At 38.9% G+C, this 25,499-nt stretch overlaps 1 protein-coding gene across 3 annotated transcripts in view; it reads left to right on the forward strand.

Annotated features, from left to right (window-relative positions):
- GMDS (GDP-mannose 4,6-dehydratase) overlaps positions 1–25,499 on the forward strand; it is a 624,172-nt gene that overhangs the window by 514,277 nt on the left and 84,396 nt on the right. For all 3 annotated transcript variants that reach the window (XM_019419915.2, XM_019419914.2, XM_053904946.1), the window contains exon 9: positions 12,845–12,941. In XM_019419915.2, coding sequence (XP_019275460.1) covers positions 12,845–12,941 — 97 coding nt within the window. The remainder of the gene's footprint in view (positions 1–12,844; positions 12,942–25,499) is intronic.

Here is a 25,499-nt window from a genome sequence, read left to right on the forward strand (position 1 = left end):
TTCTCCAACAGCAGGATGTTATTTCTAGAAGAAAAGCAGAAAGTACTGCTAAGCAGACAAAAATAACATGTTCATATAGCATTTAATATGAGCCCCAAAGTGTGCTATGAGCTGCCCACTTATTCAGTTTAATTCCAGGTCTGGGGCACTGTTTCACTGAGAAGGATACTGAGGCACAGTGAAGTCAAGTATCCTCTGAAGGTTACCCAGCTAGTGAGTGGTAGAGCCAAGATCTAAACTGAGTACTTTTTGACCCAAAGAGCTTTTTATATTGCACTTTTCATCCTACTTGTTTATATCCTTCAAAACAATCTTTGTAATGTGATGGTTGTATGCTAACAGTGGGATCACATCATAAGGAAACAACTTGCAAAACAAGATCCAGGCCCACATGCCTCTGTGAAAGGGAGGCCCCAAACAGAATACCAAGAGAGCAAAAGAAGTCAAACCTTGGTTTTTAAGCATTCAAGAGCCCATGTTCTGATGGGAAAAAAAACAGATTTGAAAGATCTTTCAAGGATAATCTTTACTATATGCAGTTTTGTTCATAAGCTCTGTCACTAGAAGCAAATCCCCCCTAACCTGTAGCACCACACATAGTTCCTTGAGCATCTCCTGTCCTTTCAGATCCACAATTGTAAGCGAATGAGCCAGGCCTGGCATCTGTGTCAGTCACCAGTGTCCTCAGTGCTCACAACAACTGGTCTGTAGTAGATGCTCTGTGATACCTTCTTACTTGAGCCCAGATGGATAGCCAAAAGCCAGTTTGTCCAGAAAAGCCTTTCGGGAATGTTCATTGTCACCCTAACTTCCCCTAGTTGGATTCATCGTGGTTCACTCTCTCATGGTGGTGACAGCTGTAGAGAAGCCACTATGCTTCCTACCCTAGAGAGCTGCTAAGGAAGGATGATAAGGACCTTAGTTTACACAAGTGCCTGGAGGTGGAGATGGAGAGAATGGACTGATCCAAGAGACTTGGAATCGATAGGATTTGGTGAACAATTGGATATAGAAGGGAAGGGAGAGATTGATTAGTGTGCCATCAATTAAGATAGAAAACTTTATGCCCTCTCACAGTTTTACCTGGTGTATTTACATGCTTAAAGGAAAATTATGGATATTTTCTCTAAACTGAACTTTTTCTTTAACCTCATTATTACATGATTTTCATATCAGACACACCAATCACTATCTGCAATATTCTCACTTCAGCTGTTTGAAGGCCAGTTATCACTTTCTAATTCTATTATCGTTTTTGAAATTATCTGTTGTAATTTTCACTGAAAAAACCTTGAAAGATGTTGCCATCTATATGTTTAGAATTGGCACCAATATTTGCTCTTAAATCTTTGATGTCATTTGAGTGATTTTTTGCTTTGAATTTATTAGAAAAATAGCATGTTCATTTCGGTTTGGGTGAGTAGAAGATTCTCGGGGAAATAGATCAGTACCACATAAAATCCTGATAAAATTTAAGGTAATGTTGGGCAATTAAATTCCCATTTGGTCATTTGTATTAAGAAGGCACCCTTATGACAGCAAATGTTTTCTTCCAAGAACATTACAGGGTGTTTGTTTATTTGGAGGAGGGTGCGTTGTTGGGGTTGTTTTTAGTGTTATGTTTTGCTTTACACTTTCCCATCAAGTTATTACTAAGTAATGTGAAAAGGAAGTACTTTTCTCCTACAATTAAAGTGATAATAGCATAAACCCAAATAGGTAAATACTTGTCTTGACTAATTTTTTTGTCGTTAATCTTGTTAAATTTTGAGAAGAGAGTTGTAAGAATAGCCTACAGCCTTGTGAGCTCCACCATCCGTGCTGGGGGGAAAAAGATGTTTCAGCCAATGGAAATATTTATCATAGTTTGTGGCACTCTGTCTACATTTTGGGTAAAAATAGCAGGGGCCAGAAATTATTATTTATTTAAAAAGAAATTATTCATTTAGAAAGAAACTCATTTCTAAAATCCTCTTGGCTGAGATAAGTCATTTTATGTTCATGCATATTCTTCTCCTAATTGGGAATTATTCCCTGGTGGGTAGGATTTCTGTCCCCTGGGCTTTGAGGATGAGGGTAAGGAAGACTGTAAAAAGAGGAAGGCCAGTGGATAGAGGTTAGGGTGTAAATCTTGTACCCCTGTGGCTGGTGTATCTGCTAGAAAGTATTCCTCAAGAATTGGCTGTGCCTATGACTGTGTTAGATTGCATCATGGGAAAACAGATCCCTCCAATGAGTTGTTTTGTTGAACAGAATTTTCCCAAGACCTACTTCCAAGCGTTCTATTTGGGGGGAAAGTCAGAAGAAAGAAAATCACTGTGTCTCTGCATTTTTTCCCCTAGAGAGATTTCATAACTTTAAATGTAGGTCCACTAAGTGTCCCTTTCCCTGACAGAGCATGGCTCCATTTGTTTTTGACCAGCTGCCTCTGAGCCCCTACTTGCTTTAACTCCCACCTGAAAGCTTTAACTCCAGCTTGCTACATCTTTCTTTGTCGACGCCAAAGAAAGATGTAGCAAGCTGGAGTTAAAGTTGGTTAAAGTTGGAGTTAAAGTTGGAGTTAAAGTTGGTTACTATCTAACCAAGTTGAACGAAATCTGTGAGACTGAATGTTAGAAATATAACTCACCTTTAGTCATCATCACTTTGAATCTGCCACTGGAGCTAGAAAAACTCAATCACTGTGAGAAGCCTGCACAGAAAGCCTATTCCTGAATGTAGGTACTATGGGAACTTTCTGGCGATACTCTAAATAGACCCAGGCCTTGAAAAATATCTACATAATATTTAGTCACAATAAATAGATTTGGATTTGTCATATAAGCTTCAACTTATTGAAAAAGACTCTTTCCCCTGCCTCCCTTCCTCCTTCCCTCCTTCCTCTCTTTTTTGTCTTTCTCCCCTCCCCTCTCTAGCAATCTGAACTCTATTATTTGCCTTTGTAAACTTCTAAGATAGTTGAATTTTTAACATGTAAAAAACCCCCAAAATATAACATGCTAAAGTGATGTGTGAATCTTTACTGAAACAGCAGGTTTTTTAATTATTAACCTGTATAAGATCTAATTTGAGCCCTGATTTCATGCTGTGTCTTGGAGGCTGAGGCAAACCTCATTCTATTTCATGTATAGTTGATGTAATTCACAGGGTCGCAGGTCAGTTTAAGTTCTTTAAGGGTCCATTAATCCTCAGAATAAATGCTTCTTCTATAAGTTACCTAATTAAGCAGCCAGCATAGTTCTTAAGATGTAGTAAATGCACCATAAATGTGCTATTTTTCCCCTCACTTTTTCTCTCCAAGCAAAACTCATCTAAGAGAATCAGAAGACATTTCCTTTCCTTTGAGTAGTGTAGACTCTAATTGGCTGACAATACATTATTTACAAATATACACAAATAGATGTTGGTATTGTGCAAATTCATTCTATCAGTACTGAAGTGATATCACCATGATATCACCATTGGAGCAATGTCTGCAGAAAGGTACATCTAAACGGGCTCTTAGCCAAAGAGGGAGATATGGATGGTAGTTAAGAAGAAGGAAAGCATTCCAAGTGGGTGGAATGGCATGAGAAAAGGCATGGAGGCAAGAGTTAGTAAATTGTATGTGGGCGATAGGCAAGCTGATAAACTGGGTTGGACCAGCCAGACCACATTGGGGCATATTGAGAGATACTCACACCTACTATTCCCTCTGCTTCTCTGCACTTCCCACTCATTCTCTAGGTCTTAGCTTAGACATCCTCCGTAGCCCAACATCCTACGCTCAACCAAGTCTTGCTAGGTGCCCTCCCAGTCCTCTGGTATCACTCTGTGTACCTTCTACCATCATTCATACACTACATTGTAGGGGCCACTAGACTTTAAGCCCCCTAAGGACAAAGACCATCTAGTTTTCTCATACCTGTGTCTTCAGCACCTGGCTTACTTTAGTAAATACTTTTAGTAGGCACTTAATAGGTATTCAGTGAAGATTTGTGGGAGGTGGGAGGAGGAGAGATGGATAGATAAGATTGGGCAAATAGAGGAGGTACAGAGGACAGAGGCCTTGAGCTGTGGCTGAGACTCATACAGAGCTCAAGCACTAGTCCTTAAATTGTACCTTCCCACTACCACCCCTTAGTAAGACCTCCATTCATTTTGCTTAGTCCTGTAAAACAGAAGAAACTCCACCTACAATCTTTGGAAGTGTATAGGATGCCCCAGGTGAGTTAAAATAAATTAAAATAAAGCAGGTGGATAGAGCATGGTTAGCAATCCATGCAAAGATAGCATAGAAACACCAAGGCTTGTTTAAAAACTAGCTGTGCATTTGAACTTCCCTTCACCGCCATTTTACAGCTGAGAAGAACAATTTCTGGTCTTTTTCCTATTCGATCTCTTGATCTACCCTCGTTAGACATGACCACACAAAGCTTTTTTCATTGAGTTAATCATTCTAAATTTCCTAAAGATTTCCTAAAGATAAAGCATAAGTAAAAGACACTTTGAAAGTACAATTTAAGTCTCTCAGCAATACTGATAAAAAGAAGAAAGCAAGGAAACATTTACCAATCAATAACTCTTATTGATAGTAACGTTTGGGAGGGGCCTCCCATGAAAATGACAGTGACCTTTTAAGAGGGCACCACACCTATCCTGCTTTTTCCAACTGTGTGAGATAGAGGTGTCATCCAATGACCTTCCCAAAATTGTTCAACCTCCTAAACTCCTCTCCCTCCACATGTAAACTGCAGATTGTACTACCTGCCTGATTCTTGATGTGGGGATTCATTAGTTGGCATTCACAAGAGGCCCATGATATGGAAAGCACAAAGTAAAGGCAGTTCTTACTCTAACAAGTGACATGAACAGCTGTTTAATGGATTTAAATTTTACACTTTTTGTTGTAGTTGATTATTCATTAACTGCATGCAATAGCTGGAACCCCATTATTTAATAACAGTTATCCTTATTAACATAAATAAAATGGGGTAAAATTGAGCATGAATGGAGACAGGAGTCCCCATTTCAATAGCAATATTGTCTTTCTGTGCACAGCTAAGTTCTCATATATACATAAATTAGAGTAGACTTTGTGATTAAAACCATGGTCCCCTGAACATAAAAATTACACTCTGTCCTCCTCTCCTGTTCCACTGACTGGTTGCCCTTTACTCCTTTCTGGTAACAGTCTCTCCTGGCCTTGGGCTTCAGCCTTAAAGTCTCCTCAAGAAACTATCAGTTATCTCTCCCTTCTCTGCCTTCAGCTGTCCTACATTGCTCCTTCCCATCAGTATCTTGACATTTTCAGATCCTTACATCTTTAAAAAATGGACCTCTGCAAACACTCATTCCCTTCAGACACTGCCCTTCCTCTCTTTTCCCTGCTCTGTCAAAACGTACCAATGAATTGCCTCCTCACCATCTCCCTGTCCTTACCTCCTGTCCCTCTGCCACACCTCAGTCCACCTTCTGCCCCATCACCCCATCAAAGCAGTTCTTTCTGCCATCCCCAGGGACCTGCATGCTACTAAATCCTATGGACCAGTTTCAATTCTTCAATTTTTGACATCGATGCAGCATCTGGCATTGTTGATGCACTCTCCCTCCCTTGCCAAACACACTGGTCCCTCACTTTCTGAGATCCAACCCTCTACAGTGTGCCTGCTTCTTCCCAGGTGGCTCTTCCTCAGTTTTTGCAGACTTGATCTATCTGCCTTGTAGTGTTTTCCTCCATGGATCAGATTGGAGCTGGGGTGTCAATGGCTCTACAACATCAGTTCCTCCAGATGTCCAGAAGGCAGGGTGAGAGAGGGAGATATGGAAGAAGCGTTGCGTCTTTAGGGGAGGCAGGCAGGGCAGGAGCCCTGGGGATAGAGTTCTGTAGGCCATGTAGAGGGAGTTGCTGGCAACAGCCTTGGTCAGAGTCCTCTGCGAACTCATGTTTGTAATGATTTTTCCTTCATTGTTCGGATTTTTTTTCCCAGTTAACACCAGCACATAATTTAAATTCTAATCATTCAACAGGAATTGTCACCAACTCCAGCAATCTCCCACCCTCCACCCCTTCTTCCCCATTTTCACAGCTATTCCTACCCACTGTGTGGGCCATTCTTTTGGCACTTTACGTCTGGAAAAGTATGTTACTCTGCTCTGTTAAATTGTCTTGATTTACCTCAAGAGATTTACTCTTCTCTATGTTTTTCTGTTCTCTTTCTGGAAATCCTTTTGCACTCTATTATACTCTTTTAGCTGATTACTTTGGCATTTACCTCCATGTTTCTAAGTAACATGTTTTTATTGCTGATTCTTGATTTTTATCTCCTTCTAGGCATTATCTATTGGCGTCCTCTTATTCAAAATGAGGGTTTTATTTTCTGTTCCTCCCGATCTCTCCATTCTCTGAATATTCTATTGCTGTATTTTAATTTGAGGATAGCTTAATATTCGGTGTTAAATTATCATGACTGATGAATGGTTTTCATTCCAGTAAACAACAATTACTTTTTTTCTGTACAGTTGTCATTTGTTTAACACAGAGCTAATAATTTTCATTTGTCTTCATTTGCTTTGTTTTCTATATATTTATCACTAACTACCCCAGACTTTGCCCCAGCTATCTAAATCACCTTTGAATGTGTTCAGGTCTGTGGGTTATTCTATCAGTCATGTCTTCCTGTAGCAGGGCCTATAGAACCTTCTGACCTGATTCCATCTAGACTGGTGGAGGGTTGGCATTGTGTGATCTGCCTTCATGCTCATCTGAAGGGTTCTCTTAGCCACTCTCTTAAATTGGGTCCTCCATTTCCTGGCATCTTTTTAAAACCTCCTTCCTCATCAAGATAAAAAGCTTCTTTACAGTGAAGGAAACAATCAACAAAACTAAAAGGCAACTGATAGAATGGGAGAAGATATTTGCAAATGACATATCAGTTATAAAGGGTTAGTATACAAAATCTGTAAAGAACTTATCAAACTCAACACCCAAAAAACAAATAATCCAGTGAAGAAATGGACAAAAGACATGAAAAGACACTTTTTAAAAGAAGACATCCACATGGCTAACAGATACATGAAAAGATGCTCAACATCACTCATCATCAGGGAAATACAAATCAAAACCACAGTGAGATACCACCTGTCAGAATGGCTAAAATTAAAAACTCAAGAAACAACAGTGTTGGCAAGGATGTGGAGCAAGGGGAACACTTTTGCACTGCTGGTGGGAATGCAACCTGGTCCAGCCACTCTGGAAAACAGTGTAGAGGTTCCTCAAAAAATTGAGGAAACCTAGCCTACAACCCAGCAATTGTATCCAAAGGATACAAAAATGCTGATTCAAAGGGGCACATGCACCCCAATGTTTATAGCAGCACTACCAACAACAGTCAAATTATGGAAAGAGCCCAAATGTCCATCAACTGATAAATGGATAACAAAGATGTGGTGTGTGTGTGTGTGTGTATATATATATATATATATATACACACACACACACACATACAGTGGAACATTACTCAGCAATCAAAAAGAATGAAACCTTGCCATTTGCAACAACATAGATGGAACTAGAGTGTATTATGCTAAGCAAAATAAGTCAGAGAAAGATAAATGTCATAAGATTTAATTCATATGGAATTTAAGAAACAAAACAGATGAACATAAGGGAAGGGAAGAAAAATGAGATAAAAACAGAGAGGGAGACAAACCATTAAGAAATTCTTAAATACAGAGAACAAACTGAGGGTTGCTGGAGGAGTGTTGGGTAGGGAAATGGGAAATGGGTGATGGGTATGAAGGAGGGCACTTGTTGGGGTGAGCACTGGGTGTTATATGTAAGTGATAAATCACTAAGTTCTACTCCTGAAACCATTACACTATATGTTAACTAGTTTGGGTTTAAATAAAATTTAAATAAATAAATAGATAAATAAATAAATAAATAAATTTTTAAAAATAAATAAAAACTCCTTGGTTTGATGAAGCAAAATCTTATTTCTAAGAATAGTGCATGGAAAGCAAATATTTTTGACCCAGTACATCTGAAAATACCTTTATTCTGCCCTCAGCATTAAGAAGGTAGCTGATGTAGATTGCTTGCTTGGAAATACTTTGCCCTCAGAATTTTGAAGGTATTGCTCCATTGCCTTTTAATTTGCAGTGTTACTATGGGAGACTGAGCCATTTTGCCTCCTAATCCCTGTGTATTCTCTCTGGAAGTCTGTCAGTCTTTTTCTTTGTCCTAATGTTCTGAAATATCGTGTGATATGGGTTCCATCCATTATTCAGAGCACTCTGTTGGGCCCTTTCAGTCTGGAAATGCATGTTCTTCTCTGACCAATTGTCTTGATTTAACTTAATTATCTGCTCTTTTCTGCTTCCTTTTTTTCTGTACTTTTTCTGGAAATTCTATTATACTGACCTCTTGAGGCCATATTCTGATTTTCTTATCTTTCTTCTGGTTTTTCATATCTCCATCTTTTTGCTCTCCTTTCTGGGAGATTTCCTCAGTTTATCTCCAAAATCTCCTCTTGAACTTTTAATTTTTTCAATTTTTTTTCAATTTCTAAGATTTTTTTTCCAAATTGTCCTTTATTATATACTGTCTTATTTTTGTTTCTTTGGTATCTTTTCATATCTCTGAAGATATTACTGGTAGAATGTGTGTTTTTGTTTTGTTTTTTGATTACCTTTTCTATTTGTCCTATTTTCTCCAGGTTGCTGGTTTTCAATTTGTTTGTTATGATTTCTCTTTCCTATATGTGGTTTTCCCCACATGTCTGTCTGGTAGTCCTTGTTTTTCTGCTCATGTTTAAAAGTGGGGGCTAAAAAGCTAATTGGGAGTTTTTGAGAACATAGTTAGAGCTTGTTGACTATGTCACTTACAGGGGGACCTAACAGGACCATTTAGTTTGGAGAATCCCTGATACTCAGAGAAGATTCCTTGTCTCCTGCCTGAAAGGAGACATGCCTGACTGCCAGCACCTTGGGGCTGGCTGGGGAGTCTCAGCATTCTGTGCACATACCTCACTAGATTTTTCCTTGTTTTCAGCATCGTGGCCCTACCCCTTCCCAAGCCCAGTGACCTTCAGATCTGGGACCTTGTTCTCCAGGGAGGGTGAGGTAGTTGCCAAGCAATGTGGGATCTGGGAGGGGACTGGGCATCACACTGCTTCTCAAGGAAAGTTGTAATCCGCCCTCACTTCCTGACATCTGAGGGCTCCTGCAAGTGTAAATTGGGTTCATTTTCAGCTTCCCCACTGCTGGCTTAGGAGTCTGTTTTCTAGGGCTTCTGCTAAGTCCTTTAACACTCATCCATCTGGCCTTCCAGCTTCCAGAATTTGGTTTCTGTTCTCTTTCTTGCTCTTTTAGCCTTTCTGAGTATGTTCCTTTTTGAAAGGGGCATCAGACAAGAGCAAAACTGTACAAACCACCACCTTCATTCAGAACCTAATAATTCTCCCAGGACTACTTTGTGTCATTTTCTAAATTGTAGCTTTTGGCAACCTCCTGTTTCCTTATATACATCCTTAATAAAATAGTATTTTTTTTAAATAATCCTTGATAACTTTTGTGATATTCAGGTTTTTATAAGGGGTGCATCGTGCCCTCCCTTACTTTAACATAGTCTCCTAAGCTTGACTTAATACAGTTGACTTTGCTTTTGTTGTTCCTTAAAGGAATTCCTAGTTGAGTAGATTTTAATAACACCTCATCTTTCCTTACTGTGCTTGATTCTGTTGTTCTTGAATGTTTTCTATTGCCATTTAATGCTTATTAGGAGCCAACAATATATTTTAAAAATTGAATTATACAGAGGCTCTTCTCAGTGAGCTGTTGATCTAAATTGGTGGGTAGCAATTCCTTTTAATTAGCTGAATCCTCTATTCCCTGTCAAGCTACCTTCATTTCATTAACATCCCAGCTCTGCTTTGAGTCATAACATTGCTTGTTAGGACAAGTTAGCTGTTACCTTTTACTTGTTAATACAAGTGTTTTGTGTATTGTTGTAACTGAATGTTTTTTGGCCCTTGGCCGAAACTTTTGCTTACTGCCTTCATGCAGACCTAGTGCAAATTACAAAGCGGTTTTGCCAACTCAGTTCTGCTTTGAGCCCTTTCCTGGTTATACTCGATTATTCGATGCATCTCTATTAGTAGTGGGGGCAATGCAGTGACCACAGAGACGATTTGGACTGTAGACAGCATTTGCAAGATGGCAGCCCTGTGGACAGTATTCAGACAGAGGCCAAGAAGTGGGCCCAGAGCTGATACACACAGGTGCCCAAGTAGAATCAAACTCAAATCTAACCTGCAGTTTCCTTCCGTCAGTCAGTCTTTTCCCATTTCAACTACTGTCATAAATCCCACATGTTAGCATATGGCTGCAGAGCAGCCAAAAAGAAGCAGTAAACCGCAAAATTTAAGCTGGTCCAGCAATGCAACTTTTTGGTATGAAAAGGAATTAAATGTTTTAAGTTAAGAATGAGGATATAGCATTAACTCATCCCCTAAAGCAGGAGTAAGGAACCTATGGCCTACAGGCCAAACCCCACCTGTTTTCTACTGAACTGTAAGGATGTTTTTATAGTTTTAAAGGGTAATTTAAAAAAAAATGATGATGATGATGATGAAGAGGAGGAGGAAGAGAACAGAATGGGGAGGGGGAAAGGAAGACTATGTAACAGAGACTATATGTGATCTGTAAAGCCTAAAATATTTGCTTTCTGGTTCTTTACAGAAACAGTTTGTCAGCCCCTGCTCTAAAGACACAGCTGGCTTTTCCTCATTCCTTTCCTGTCCGACATGTTCCCTCCCCAGTCAAGCTCTCCAGGTCTTTTCCAGGCCTTTATCAACTTAAATATATGTGTGTTCATGTGTGGTTTCAAAGAAATCAACTAAAAGTACAATTGAATCACCAATTTTCATGTTGGTGACATCTGAGAAGATTTATCAGTAAGAAGGACAGAATTACGGATATGTATGTGTGCACATAAGTCAACCTGACCCATTATAGATTACATACCCAGCTACCATAGGAGAAAAGAGTAAAACTGTGAGCAGTGATTTTTTAACCCTTTCGGCTTACTGGGAGATACCATCAGGAAGACAGATGCTGGACTGGTTTCTCTTTGTTCGTATTAAACATGAACAAGAATAAAAACATGCTTATGAGATACAAATATCCTTTCACCCACTGAAAGCCTTACCAAAGAAAAGGCTCCACTTCAACAATTAACTTTAAAATTAGCTAGGTAATTTTTAAAGTAATGATTTATCAGCTATTCTCCCTTACTGCAGATATTTGCCAACATCTGGTCTTTTCTATTTAGGGACAGATAGGGTTTATCACCACTTTGGGTTTTCTCATTTTACACTGTTTTCAGTCTGCATGCTCTAAAGCATCCGCATACCATATCCAGGTGAATTTTCCAAAAACTTAGCTCTGACCCTGCCAAATTAGTCTAATCAATAGTAAGAAATTAAACCAAAAAAGTAAGTTACCAAACACCTCTTTTTGAGGCAACTAATTAATATAATGCCAGTTGTTCAGTTTTATTATTCAACATATACTATGAATCCCTACGTGTTATGGGATGTTTTTCATATTTGCCTTGAGTCCACTGGCAAATTCAATGTGCTTAGAAACTGAGTTTTCCCAACAATGACATGTTATCTCTCTGCTATAAAAAAGTAAGTTGAGAACATTCCAGTGATTGTCCAGAAATTAAGCTTATAAGGGCAATTTATGTCTCTACTACCCAGCTATGTCCAAAATACAGCCACAATCAATATTTACTATTTGTCTTCAATGACACGTGTGAATGACATAGTCAAGCAACTAATTTAATGTTCTACTCTTTCCTTTGATCTCCACTGTGCCTCTGATCCAGGGAGCACACAGAATTGTCCTGTTGGCATAGGATTCCTCTCCAACTGATAAAGCAAACTAGGTCTGGTGATAAGCATGGAAGTCAGACATTACTTTGTAATTTCTTTTCTTTCTTTGCTGAAAAGTTTCATTTGTAAAAATAATTTTAATTGTATAGTATTGTCTCCAGAGGCTAACATGAAGCCAGTGTCTTCATTTCTTTAAAAATGAGAACATAAAATGGAATTCCAGAAAGAAGTTGGTCTTGAAACTTGTGAGCATATCCTGCACAATGTGCGGTATAGACTTGAGGGAGGACTGTTTCCAACTGTGGATGTTTAAGGAAGAAAAACCCAAGTCCAAAGCACACCGTAGCTGATGCTAATATGCCCTCTCTTAGCAAGCAGTAAACCAGTTGTGTATTTTTTTGGAGGTTTAATAGTCTGAGATTTGTTAATGAGGCCTACTGCTGACTGAATAGAGCAAGGGAACTTGCTATAACACAGAGATGAGATGAATGGTTAATTTAGGGTATGAAACTTATTCCAAACTGGAGTGCATTGAAGTTTACAATAAATATCCCTGAAACATCACTACAAATTTTAAAAAATAAATAAAAGGGAGACAGAAGACATTAATTCATAATAATTGATGTTATCAAGAATAGTCTAAAGAAGTACAAAATCTTTGAAATCCCTGTGCCCAATTCCTTATTCTGGCTAATCTGTTCATTTCTGAAGTTGCACTTCTGAACCCATCACGATTTTCTTACAAAGAAGGAAAAAAAAAAAACCTACCCTTTAGAAACAGATCTGGAAAGGCTTTGAAAGTCACTGTTGCCCTGATAACATGGTGACACATCAGCTGTGTTCCTGTAGTTAATGAGCTTATATACTCCTGCAGGGAGAAGGCTGAGCCATCCTGAGGGACTATAACATGGCAAATGCTCCCAAGCAATTAGAGGCTGATTAAGTGTTTATCTCCTTTACAGGTGGGAAGGAAAGAATGAAAATGAAGTGGGCAGATGTAAAGAGACCGGAAAAATTCATGTGACTGTGGATCTCAAATACTACCGACCAACTGAAGTGGTAAGGACTCCTTGGCCACCCAGTGCGTGGCCACATTTGGCTGGCTGGTTGTCTGGGAAGATGTTCTTAGTGAATATCCACAGTCAGCCTTCAAAGCTTTCCATTGGGTTCTCTGACATCCTTCAATGGTCAGGTCCCAAAACAGACTACAGTGAATTGAATTTGAGTTGTTATTCTCAGCACGAAATCCATTGCTTTATCAAGGAAAACAAGGGTAAAATACAGCCAAGGAAGTAGTTGATTTAAGAAACAGAGACTTCTATCCAAGGCAAGTCTCTTCACATTATTAGCTTTGATAGCTGATCCCTGATATGGGATGTCTGACTTACAAGGCCCTCCATAACCTGCAAGATCTCAAGACCTGGAGGGCTGCATACCTTCCCATATGCACATGCACTCACACATGTACCCACACTCACTCACATGAGCTCACATGCACCCACACAAACCTAACCCATAAACAATCCCCCTGTACATTTTTTTAAGATTTAGCTCATGTACTGCCCTGCCTGTGAATCCTTTTCTGGTCAATATACTACTTACTACCACTAAAATCTTTCCTCCTTCATTTGTATCTACATTATATGCTATGCATAATCATGCTGTAACATCTATTATAATTTATTATACTCATTTGTTTGCATGACCTTCTCTTTTTACCGAATTACGAATTCTTTGAGGATAAGGTCTTTTTAAAAAATATCTTAGGCTTTAATAAGTAGGTGCTTAATAAATATTGACTGATGGGTGGATGAATACAAAATTTTCTGTATTAAGAAATGACCTATAGATTGTTAGTGCCTATTATCCTTCTTTCCTCAATTTATAAAGATTTTTAGCTTGGTGCTGTCACTTTAAAGTGGTCTACCTTCATACTATGGTGACAAAATCCAGCATGTTAAATAGATCTAAAAATAATCAAAAACAGCATCTTCAGAGAGAATTGTTCAGAGGTTTCCTAATGAAATGTACATTAGCTGTGAAAATAGAACCTGTTTTATCTGTGCTTTGAACCTTATATGTTGTACAGCATTTCAGAGATTAGGAAAACCCCAGAGAAGAGAAACTGACAGTGAGTATGTCATCAGTAATCACCCTCTAAAATCTCTTTTTTTAAACAAAAGAACAAACTTCATTTCATGTACTCTGACACACAGGAGGAAGTAAAAAGGAAAGGAAATCAGCAGTGCTTAGAGACTAGAGCTGTAGAGTCAGTGCATTGTCCTGGCACAGGGCGTGGCTGGGTCTCTAACACACAGTGAACAATGGTTCCCTGTGCTAATGGCAAGTGGGTGTGCCAAGGAAAGGATGTGCTCCATCTCTGGGGGAGGAAGATACCAGCACACTCCTGCTGACACCGCAAGGAATGCCTGTCTATGGAGCCCCCTAGCCACACTGGCATTTGTTTCCCTGTCCTAAAGAGGTGCCACAAGGGTGTCATTTTTCCAGACTATTGCACAGATCACATAAATGGACAAATTTATTTCTCTCCTCACGAACAAAAATTGTCATCTCAGAGTAGAAAATTTACTGAGCCCACAGAAACCTCCATCCTTGTAACAACTGAAACGTGGTTCTTTCTCTGACACCAAAATAGTTTCAAAAGCTAGGAAGTCATTAAGAATGGCTTGTCTGTCATTCTTACTTAGGCAAGGTGGGGGATTGATAAGGACACAGAACAAAAGAATTTGCTGAACAGGAAAAGGACCCTTGGACTAACAAGATGGTTCTTAGAGTCCGTATCGACCCCTCTTTCCTGCCCTGACAGTGCTGCATCCCTCCTCATTTCTTTTGTCCATTCAAATGTCATCATCATACCTGTTCTGCAATTCTGTTTACACTAGTGTTGTTTGAACATAAGAGAAGCATCTTATTTCAAATGCTTGCTTGCTTTTTTCACTGATGGAACTCTCACCCTAGATTTTCTTTTGATTTGGGATTCCCTGCTTGATTTGGGATTTTTAACTACATTTCATCTTTCTAAGCCTTTAGGCTACATTCGTTTTGTTCACTCCACTTCAACTTAATATTCTGTGGGACAAGCTTTTCTTGTATAGTGAGACTAAACTTTTAACCTCATTCCTCAGAACAACAAGTTTTCCCAAAACTTGGACCAGCTTGACAGACTTATATAGAATTGCCTCAGGGGTGATAGTATTCTAGTTAAAAGGTGACCAGAACTGGAGACTGACTTGTAAATGAGCTTTCACTTAGGTGCAGGGCCCTAAAACCAACACATCTAGAGTCATTCAGAGTGAGTCCTGAAAAGCACCCAGCTTCTCTGAGGTTTGTCAGCACTCAGTATAGGGTGGACGGGGAATTCTCCCATGTCTAAACTGGATCCTTCCCATTTAAGTGTCTTAAATCCATCTTGCAAGAGCCAGAGACTTTTTTTTCTTTCTTCCTTGAATTCTTTAAAACTCTGATCTCCTGATTAGCTTTAATCATGCATCCTCCAAGATTCTCAGCATATAGGGCACTCTGAAGCCAAAAATATAAACTAAATCTTCTTAGAGTCAAATGGTTCCAGAATGACTGCTAGGAAAAAATAAATAAATAAATACCATCAAGAAAATTTGGAAAAAAAAATGATAAGGACATATCAGGTCTCAGAACATCAATACCCTAATGCAACTGAACGGAAATAGAACTTTGTGTTGTTTTTTGAATAAGATTCAGGCTAGTTTTAAGAAAGGTTCTTTACTCAGCACAGGACAGCACGACCCCAAAAAAGACCACCGATGATGCCATATAGAACATACTTCCACATGCACCAGTAATTTTTGTCCTCATTGATTTAGCCACCACAAAACCTTAAATCTTGCTTCTGTTACTAACATGGAAAGTCTTGAAAGTTTTTGTTCTGAGCTAAGGACTCTGGCAGCCAATTAGAGCAGAATGGAGTCACATTCTTTTTGTTCTTTACCTATCAATCTCTATGTTTCCTTTAAATGTTTAGTTTTGCTTCTGTGAAGATCTTGATCCTGGACATCAGACTTTAAATCCTCCATAGCCCCTGATTTCCAGTATCTGGTGATGGCAATGTTAACACTTGAGTTCTGTGCCTCTTAAATCTCCTCTCTTGTACATAATTTCCTGTATGTGTACCCATTTATACACAGACTCATGCAATGTGCTTCATTCAGAGAGAAGAAGTAGCGTCATGCCTGAGTGTGGGGTCTTAGGGCCAGACCGCCTGAGTTCAAAAACTGCCAATGACTAGCTGTGTGACTAGGCAAGTTACTCAACTTCTCAATGCCTCTGTTTCCTTGACTTTAAAAATGAGATCAATAGGAGAACTAGAAGTCTATAGAAGTATTGAAGAATTAACAGTCAATTATACAAAATGCTTATAAAAATAGTATCTGGCACACAGTAAAATACCCAATATTGATGTGCCATTATTGTTATTTATTTATTCATCCATTTACCAAATATTTACCAAACACTATGTTAGGCCTATGAGCAAAACAGACACATTCCCCACCCTTGTGGAAATTGTACATACAGAGAGAGGTATAGATCAGTTACTTAAATCTAGTACTTTTTGAAAAGTACAATGACACATGATAAATTGTACAGATCAACCAGTAAAAAGTAGATAAGAAGGTATAATAAAGTCTTCAAGCCAACATTAATAAGTACGTTGATATTTTATTCTTGATTTTTATCTTTTCTAATTCTCCTTCTGAAGCTTTAGTAGCTATTTGGTGGTATGGAAATAATAATATTGATTTACTACTTAATTTAAAATAAAATAAGATGTCTTCATTTTGTTTGAGAATTTTTCACTTGGAAAATTTTCAAAGGTTGTATTAATGAGAAATTCATCTGAATGTTTTAACCACACCAAATTTTTAACCACACCGAAAAGTCAATCCATTGAAGGAAAAAAAAGGCTGAGAGTTTGTTTTTGTTTTGTTTTTTGGTTTTTGGTTTTTGTTTTCTCAGTTAAACTAACAAAAATCACTTTTTTTTCTGCAGAGTATTTTAGGAAATGACATAGGGCATATATTCACAAACCAAAATTCAAATCACATACCTTTCATGAAAAATATCTTGACTTAAATGCTACTAGAAGTTGTAAATTAAATTTTTTTCTTGCTATTATATTCATCTCAACATTCATTTTTCTTGCCATTGTATTTCTAGTGTCCTCAATTGTAATTGGTTTTTGTTCTGTTTACTTAGATACTTTCTGTTTATTCCCATTATTTATAGATATTAGAAAAATCAGGAGTTAAAATCCAGAATTGAGAAGGCAGTAACTTCAAAGAAGTCCAACAAGCTAGTTAAAACAACACCTTCCTTCAGTAAAAACATGTGGCCTGTTTCTAATCAAATTACCATATGCTTGTCGAGTTGTCCCCTCTGCAAACTTTTCCTAATATTTTTCTGTAAATGATGTTAAGTTAAATGGCCCATAATTGCTTGCTGTATCTCAGAGCCCTGTTTAGAATAATGCTGGGTAACACTTTCCAGACCTCAGGAATCTGATCTATCATCAGAAGATGTGTATATGTCCTTCCTTCAGCTCCATCTCTGGGTACTGGGGGTCTTGAAACTGTCCCCTTTCTCTCCCATCTCTGTTCTCACCACCTTCTCACACTTCCCCTCCCAAAGCAGGAAATTAGATCCTCCCAACTCCAACCCTTCATCTTCTCAGCGCTGTTAGAGCCAGTTGATCTTTCCCTGTCCTGATCCTCTGACCTCCAAAGCTCTAATCCTACCCCTCCACTGCTGCTTTTCTTTGTTCCTTGTTTTGACTGGTGGGAGCTAGGATAAGGAGTTGCAGAGAGAGCAAATTAAGGGCGAGTCCCTTTCTTCCTGCATTCTTGGACCTGTGAAAGGAGAGGCTGTTCTGTAAGACCCCTTCCAATTTTTCATATCCTAGCATTCTCCTCTTTTACAACTATCACAATGGAGTGGGATGCTAGCACTAATGTGCCATCATAATGCTTCCTCTGAACTTCTTATACTTGTATTTTATAAATAGTTTATATCTCTAAATCACTGTTTATATATTTTAAGCCTCCCTCTTAGGCTCCTCATACTAATCTTTATATCCTTCCTTAATCACATTGACCTTTCCTGCCCTTTTCCTTCCTTGGATTTAACCAAAGGAGCTTTAAGTTTCAGTCTCTTCAGTTGATTCTCAAATATTCTACTGTATGTTTTCCATACTTCATAGGATCCCATACAGAACCCCTAGGGGCATATAACATTCCTCTTAAAGCCTGTGTTCTTTCCTTGGTTGCTACCCCCCTCGAGAGCATTTCATATCTAATGAAATAGTAATTGGGTACTTACTATAATGCCCCCAACATCCTATTTTTCCTCGAAAGTTTTCATGATTAGATCCTGATCAGAACAATGTAATTAATGATTCATAAAATCTATATGAATATACATAAGTATATACTTTATCTTATTTAAAAATATTTTTTGCATTTGTCCTAAAAACTCTCTGATGTCCTTCTATAGATGGGGGTTTTTTCTCTGCACCAATTAGGAATTCCTATAAAATCTGTACTTTTCCCTCCCCCCAAAAAAAAGCTGTCCAGCTAATGACTACCCCCATTTATAATTACAGTGTTGACCTCTTGACATCTACAAAAGAAATTCCAAAATCTTAGAAATTTGTTTTAGCTTCTGCAGCTACTTTTCTTAGGAAGAACTATTAGTACTTGAGTTCAGCTTCTACCTCAGCTAGCCCTGATGAAGCTCACTCAAAGTATAGAATTACTTACGGGAGGCCCATCCATCATGGGTGTGATCACCTGTTCCCTCTTCATTTTCATCCAGCCAGCGAGATCTGTATTTTGGAATTTTAGAAATCCCCATTTGCTGTTTGTTTGTTTTTTAAACAAATTAACAGTGTTTTTTCCTGTTGTATCAAGCTATATTTATCTTCCAAAATAAATACAAAAATCTTTATTCATGGAGATTTCATGGATAAATCTATCTGTGGTTTCCTTCCTCTACCCTATTCTGCTTTATCTTCTCAATAAGGTTAATTATTCCTTACCAAGTTTGATTTTTTCCCCAGCACTTTGTTCACTGAGGAAAAAAATATTCCAAGTATTCCAGGTCTACCAAAATTTAGTCCATGTACATTTACTCTTGGCCCCTATCTATCTTTATCTTACCCTAGGCCTTCTGTTGCCTCACTCTCCATGCCCTTGGCTCATGGCAGACTGGTTTCTTCATTCACTGTCACATCTACTAGCAATGTTGAGAATTCATTTGACTGCTTTTGTCAGAAACTTCCAATTTGGTATCCACAGCTGATGGGCTAACTTAATAGCTCTGATCTGCCTCCTAGATAATTACATGTTAGGTGCTTGGCCTGCTGGTAAATACCTAGTTCCATTCAGCCACTGTTCAGTATAGGTGCTGTCCTTAATAGCAAAATCCAGTTTGTACATTTTGTAATGCTATCATAAATTTGATGGTTTCTTGGATAAATCAGAAGTGCACTGCTTCATGAAAAGCTGGCATAAGAATATCTAAACTTAAGGGCACGTGTGTAGCTCAGTCAGTTGAGCATCTGACTCTTGATTTCGGCTCAGGTCATGATCACCCAGTTCATGGGTGCAAGCCCCTCATCAGGCTCTGTGCTGACAGTGCTGAGCCTGCTTGGGATTCTCTTTCTCCCTCTCTCTCTTTCTGCCCCTCCCCCATTCGCACTCTATATCTCTCTCTCAAAATAAATAAATATTAAAAAAAAATTTTTAAAGAATATCTAAACTTAGAAATAAGTAGGTTTCTAAGGTATTAAAATATTATCTAATTTCAGGATTTATTACCAGAATCTTTTAAAAATAGTATGCTCATTGTATACATTTAAAATATAACTCTTATTTACCTTCAGCTTCTCCAGAATATATCAGTATATATAAAATAAAGTATTCTTATATGATTGCGGTCTTAAAGATTCAATTCAAAAAGAATGTTTACTGAATTTCTACCATGGAGATAAGTCCTAGAACCTCTGTGAGAAATGTGAAGATGGATGAGATAAGGTTCTTGTCCCATGGTAACTCTCAGACAAATGAAGAGGAGCATCTAGGAAGCTATTGGGACAATCTAGTGCAGGTATAAGAAGGAGCTAACTGAACCAGGGCAGCGGAGGCGAGAAAATCAGTGACAAATGCCAGGACATTGCAGAGATGGCGACCACAGGATTAGGTATGGATTGGATAGTGACATGTGGATGACAGACAGGAACTGAAGGTGGTTCCCTGGAGTAGAGGCTGAACCGTGAAGTAGGTGAGAGATAATGATGCCAGAACTCACATCAGAGATATAAGAAGAGGACTCCGTTTGCAGTGGGAGGTGTTGAGGAATTCTGGTACAGTCATGGTGCCTTAGGGATATCCACATGGCAATATCAAGCAGGAGTTGGAGCTGGAGGCCTGGTGTAAAGAAAAGAGGTCAGACAGGGCCTCTAGACAGGGTAGTTGTGCAAAAGGAAGAGTTAAAGCTCTGAGATGAACACCCCAAAGAGAGCATGGCGGGTGAGAGGAGAGAAAAGCATGAACAGGGAGCTAGTCACAAAGCCAGGCAATTTGAATTTCAGGAGATAAGCCTCAGAAACCTATTTTTGGAAAAGTGGGTTAAGAATTCACAGAACTCTGGGGCATCTGGGTGGCTCAGTTCGGTTAAGTGTTTGACTCTTGATTTCAGCTCAGGGCATGATCTCACAGTTCATGAGATGGAGCCCCAAGTCAGGCTCTGTGCTGACAATGTGGAGCCTGCCTGGATTCTCTCTCTCCCTGTCTGCCCCTACCCTGCTTGCTCTCTGTCTCTCTCTCTCTCTCTCAAAATAAATAAATAAACATTTTTTTTTAAGTCACAGAATTCACCAATCGAACGTTTGTGTCCAAGAGCTGCAGAGCCAGACTAAAGTGTCTGCCATCCTTGATGATTATCCCCTGCCTTCAAGGCTCCTTACCCAGCTAATATCAAAGAGTTTCCATTAACTGGCAGATGATTACTACCTGTCAATCCAGGCAAAACTGAATTTCAGATGTAAGCAGAGACCTCATTTCATATTGATATGTACTGGAAGGTTGCAAAGCATCTTAGAATTCTTAAAGATGAAAGAGCTTATATAAATATAAGGTACTTTGTGCTGCATATTACCATTTTTATTACTGTCATCATGATTAATTATCATCATCACCCACTGCTGTGAAATCATTAGTTATCAAGAGACATCTGAAAGGATACTTTGAGCTCATCAACTCCTGAGATTTTCTTTTATTTAAATCTTTATTTTGTTTTTCATCCATAACTTCATGCAGAAAGGGTTATTTGCTACTTACCAGCTCTGTACTTCTTGATCCAGTGGCAGAAATGATGATCACAGTGAAAGTTAAAGGAGATGAGTTAGGGACCCTCCCCTCTTACTCTGCCTAAACTGTGTATTCCCAGAACCTATAATAGATCCTGAGATCTAGCAAGTTCTATGACTACTCCTAGAATGTAAGTATCCCTAACAGTCTAGAGAGCAGCCACCAAAGAGAATATATTAGGCCATCATGTATGTTCATAGTGCTCCATTTACCTGCCAACCACACCCTTCCATCCCCTCTCAGAAATCTTCCTGCAGAAACGTATCTTTGTACTTGCTTCTTACAACCAGCTAGATGTCACTTTTACAGTCTGAAATCTGTGTTGGTTTCCTATTGCTGCTATAACAAATTATCCCAAACTTAGCAGCTTAAAACTATACAGATTTATTATCTTATACTTCTCGATATTAGGAGTCTGAATTAAGTTTCACTGGGCTAAAATCAAGGTGTTGAAGGAGCTGTATTCCTTCTGGAGGCTCAGGGTTCTTGGGCTGTGGGGTATTCAGTTGGCAGAGAATAATTAATCACTTTGACCCACTGCTGGATCACAGTGCTTTCTGTTGTTTGGAAAACACATTATTTATCACTTGGAGAAGAAAGAAGAAATGGGGGACTCTAGTTAATTGTCATTTTAAAGTTTAGTAATATACGTACTCAAAAAAAAAAAAAAACCCACCAAAATACTAATATGCACTTGAGCAACTATGAATGAGGACAAACCATCCTAAGTCTGAGGGAACAGTAGGCAAAGGAATAAGAACAGGCTTCCTAAAGAATAGGAGCTTTAGAGTAGAGTTTTGGAAAGACTTGTGGTTTGAGAGACAGAGAGAACACACTCCAGGTTGGGGCAGGAGGTGTCCAGGAAATGAACCAGAGGGGCCTGCAGAGACAAAAGGCAGGGAGCCCGTCGTGCAGAGAGAACCTGTCCAGCACAGCAATAATGAGGCCCATCACCACTAACTCTCCTTCCCAGCCTCCATTTGTGCCCAGCACATCCTCTGTTCTATGTTGCTGTGCCTCCAGCAATGGCATGTTATCTCCCCCTGCAGCAGCTCAGCTGCTCCTCCTCCTTTATTTCTAGCTTATTTCTTCTTCTTTATTTTTACCTTCTTGTATTTGTCTTCCTGTACTTCATCTTCTCTTTTCTTGCTGTCATGGGTCTTAACATCAGTCATGCATCATTCTTAAACTCCGTGTAGCCACTATTCTTTCCAAGACCACCAATCTGCCTTGTGTTACGTGGCATCTGACCCCTAACTGTCTTAAATTCTAGAAGAGTGCCCCTTGCATGTCCTATGATGTTAGTTAAATTCTGTGTTCGAGACTAATTCCTGAACAGTTCACAGCTGTCTTAATGCTTAAAAGGCAAAGTCAAGAATAGAGACGACCTTACCTTCACAAGAAATTTTGTTTATCTCATAAACATGGGTCCTTAACAGCTATTCCAAGGTCAATCTACATATGTGAGGGTTTTTTTTCCCCAAATATTCAAGTTTATCATGAAATGTTTCCCAATCTTACAGGGAATTTGTTGAGAATGAAATTAATCCTATGTGGAGTGGTATTAGAAAGGCACTATACATTTTTGGGGCGCCTGGGTGGCGCAGTCGGTTAAGCGTCCGACTTCAGCCAGGTCACGATCTCGCGGTCCGTGAGTTCGAGCCCCGCGTCAGGCTCTGGGCTGATGGCTCGGAGCCTGGAGCCTGTTTCCGATTCTGTGTCTCCCTCTCTCTCTGCCCCTCCCCCGTTCATGCTCTGTCTCTCTCTGTCCCAAAAATAAATAAAAAACGTTGAAAAAAAAAAATTTAAAAAAAAAAAAAAAAAAAGAAAGGCACTATACATTTTAGATTCAAGTTGTTTCTATTATTTTTGGAAAAATGTTAGAGAAAATGTGCCTAAATGATCATCTAGAACCACTTGTTGAACTTTTGGGAATATGTCAAGTTTCTCTAAGTCAAGATGGTGAAAAGAAATAATCTGTTTCTGAATTCGTTTTAGCTTTGGAAGGTTAGAGAGTGAGTGCTACGTTGCCTTATTAAAATTCTAAAATTTATAAGAAAGTGCAGTGGTAATTTGAATCTGTTCTACTGGCTAGCATTAGAAATTTAAAAGTATAAGTCTCAACACTTTTTATTCCCAATCCTCTCACTTTTATAAATCTCAAAGCTTCGAACTTCTCCTTCCTTCTGTTTTTCCCACTGTAGCATAACAATGAATATTTCCCACCAGTCTCAAAGGGCATATTGAAAAACTGATGAATTATTAGTTTCTAGGCCCTGCACAAATGTCAGCCCATTGGTGAAGCCTCCTTTTATTTCTTTAGGCAAAGTTAGCACTTAACCTCTTATGAAGCACTTGTCCCATTGTAATGTGATGTGTCATTTCCACCTGGGACCTTGGGGGCAGGAATGACATCTGATGGCCTTGGATAGTACTTGGTACATAAAAGGGGATCAATTAATGAATGCATGTATGCCACATCAAAGGATCATTCTCCTGCTTTCCAGCCAGCTCTGGTATAAACAAAATTACTCCAACACTGTAATAAACTGTAACTAAATTCCAAAGTAGAAAAAAAAGTATAAAAATATTTTTCCTCTTTTTCTTTCTATTTGAAATTCTACTACAAGATGAGTATTGGGTTTATTCATGGCTTACATCTGTACATCCAACCTTTAAACAAAATTCATCTTCCTTTTATATCCCTCCATCTCTGTATATCCCCCTTTCACGAGTTCTTTATTTCTTGCCCTTTTCTTTCTTATTTTTTTGCTGATATAGCCTTCTTTCTTTCTTCATCTTTTCTGAAATTCTTTTTTCCAGAGGTTCTGATTGTTTCCCTACTCCAGTCCCTGCAACTTCTTTCTTAAGCAATTCAGACCATCTCAAATAAGCTTTTAACCCATTCCAACCCACCAGAGTTGTGTACTGGTGCCTCTAAATAGGAAGAGCTGGTAATGGGGATATTACAGACTGACTCTAGAGTAGGTCCCTTTGGCATCCATCTGGTGTGTTGTGGGTACACTGCTGTGCACTGCTCATGTGAGAAACCTTATTGTTGTCTTTGAAATCTTGGAGGGAGTGCACCAATAGCATCACATATGCAAAAGGCATGCTAGGTTGTTTCTAACTAAGAAAAGTACACCTGCCAAACAGAGGCATTTTCAGTTTTGAACTGCTAATAAGAAATGCCCTGGTGGCAGCTACCATCTTTCTTTTCCCTACTCTGAGACTGTATGTGTTGAGCAAAGTATTATACGGCATAAGAGACAATCAGCTGTTCTTTTGGCTTTGTGCATTGCATGTGTTCCTCTGCTACTTCATGTCCAAAACTTTTTGAATAAAAAAGTGATAAGTATAGATCAGTAAATAGCTACAATGACTGGTACTTTAACTGTGGAGCCAAAGTCTACCAGAAACCTAATGGCGTGTTATCTCCCCCTCACTTAAACCTCCAGTGTTTTCCTGTTTTTTTTTTTTTTTAATGAAGACTAAAATTTAAATATATGATTGTGTAAGAAAGGTAATAGTCATTTAGAACAATATTTTTTTTTAATTCTGAAATAAGCATTGGACTCACAGAGAAGATTTTCCTATTAAGGCTTGCATTGTATTCCTCTTTGTGCAGCCATTTTGGTAAAAAATACAGTCAGATGCAATGGAATAAGCTTCAGACCTACTTTCTAAAACAAGTATATAAAATATAATTTTTTTAATATTGTGTTTCCCAACAGAGGAGACGTGGGTCTGATTGAGTATGGCTCTCTTGCTAAAAATTGTGGATCCATGGATCAGAAAAGAGGGAGAATGTGGATCAAAACAGTTCTTTTTTGAAGCCTTTTTTTTGCGTGCTGCCAGGTTGAGATGAGAGAGAAGCCATTTTCACAGTTTGGCACATCTGTAAAATGTAGTGTGAAGGTTGGGGGGAGGGAAGTCCATGGATCTAAAGCCTATTTTTCTATTGGTGATATGAAATACTGTCTTCATGAATCAGCACCTCCCACTTGCCCTAAAGGTGGGATGGCTGTTGATACCAATGCATTGTCTCCTCTTTCAGCTGGTGAGGGAGGGCAGTGGGAGGCAGTGCAGCCTAAGGGAGTAGACGCTGAACAAACAATGCCCACACATCCGATCCTAGTGTGGGCGGGTGGTGGGTGCCCAGGAGCGGCAAAGGCTCGCACCCAGTCATCACATATGG

The sequence above is a fragment of the Panthera pardus genome, unplaced genomic scaffold, assembly GCF_024362965.1.
Source record: "Panthera pardus isolate Hobbes unplaced genomic scaffold, ASM2436296v1 HiC_scaffold_17, whole genome shotgun sequence".
NCBI lineage: Eukaryota > Metazoa > Chordata > Mammalia > Carnivora > Felidae > Panthera > Panthera pardus.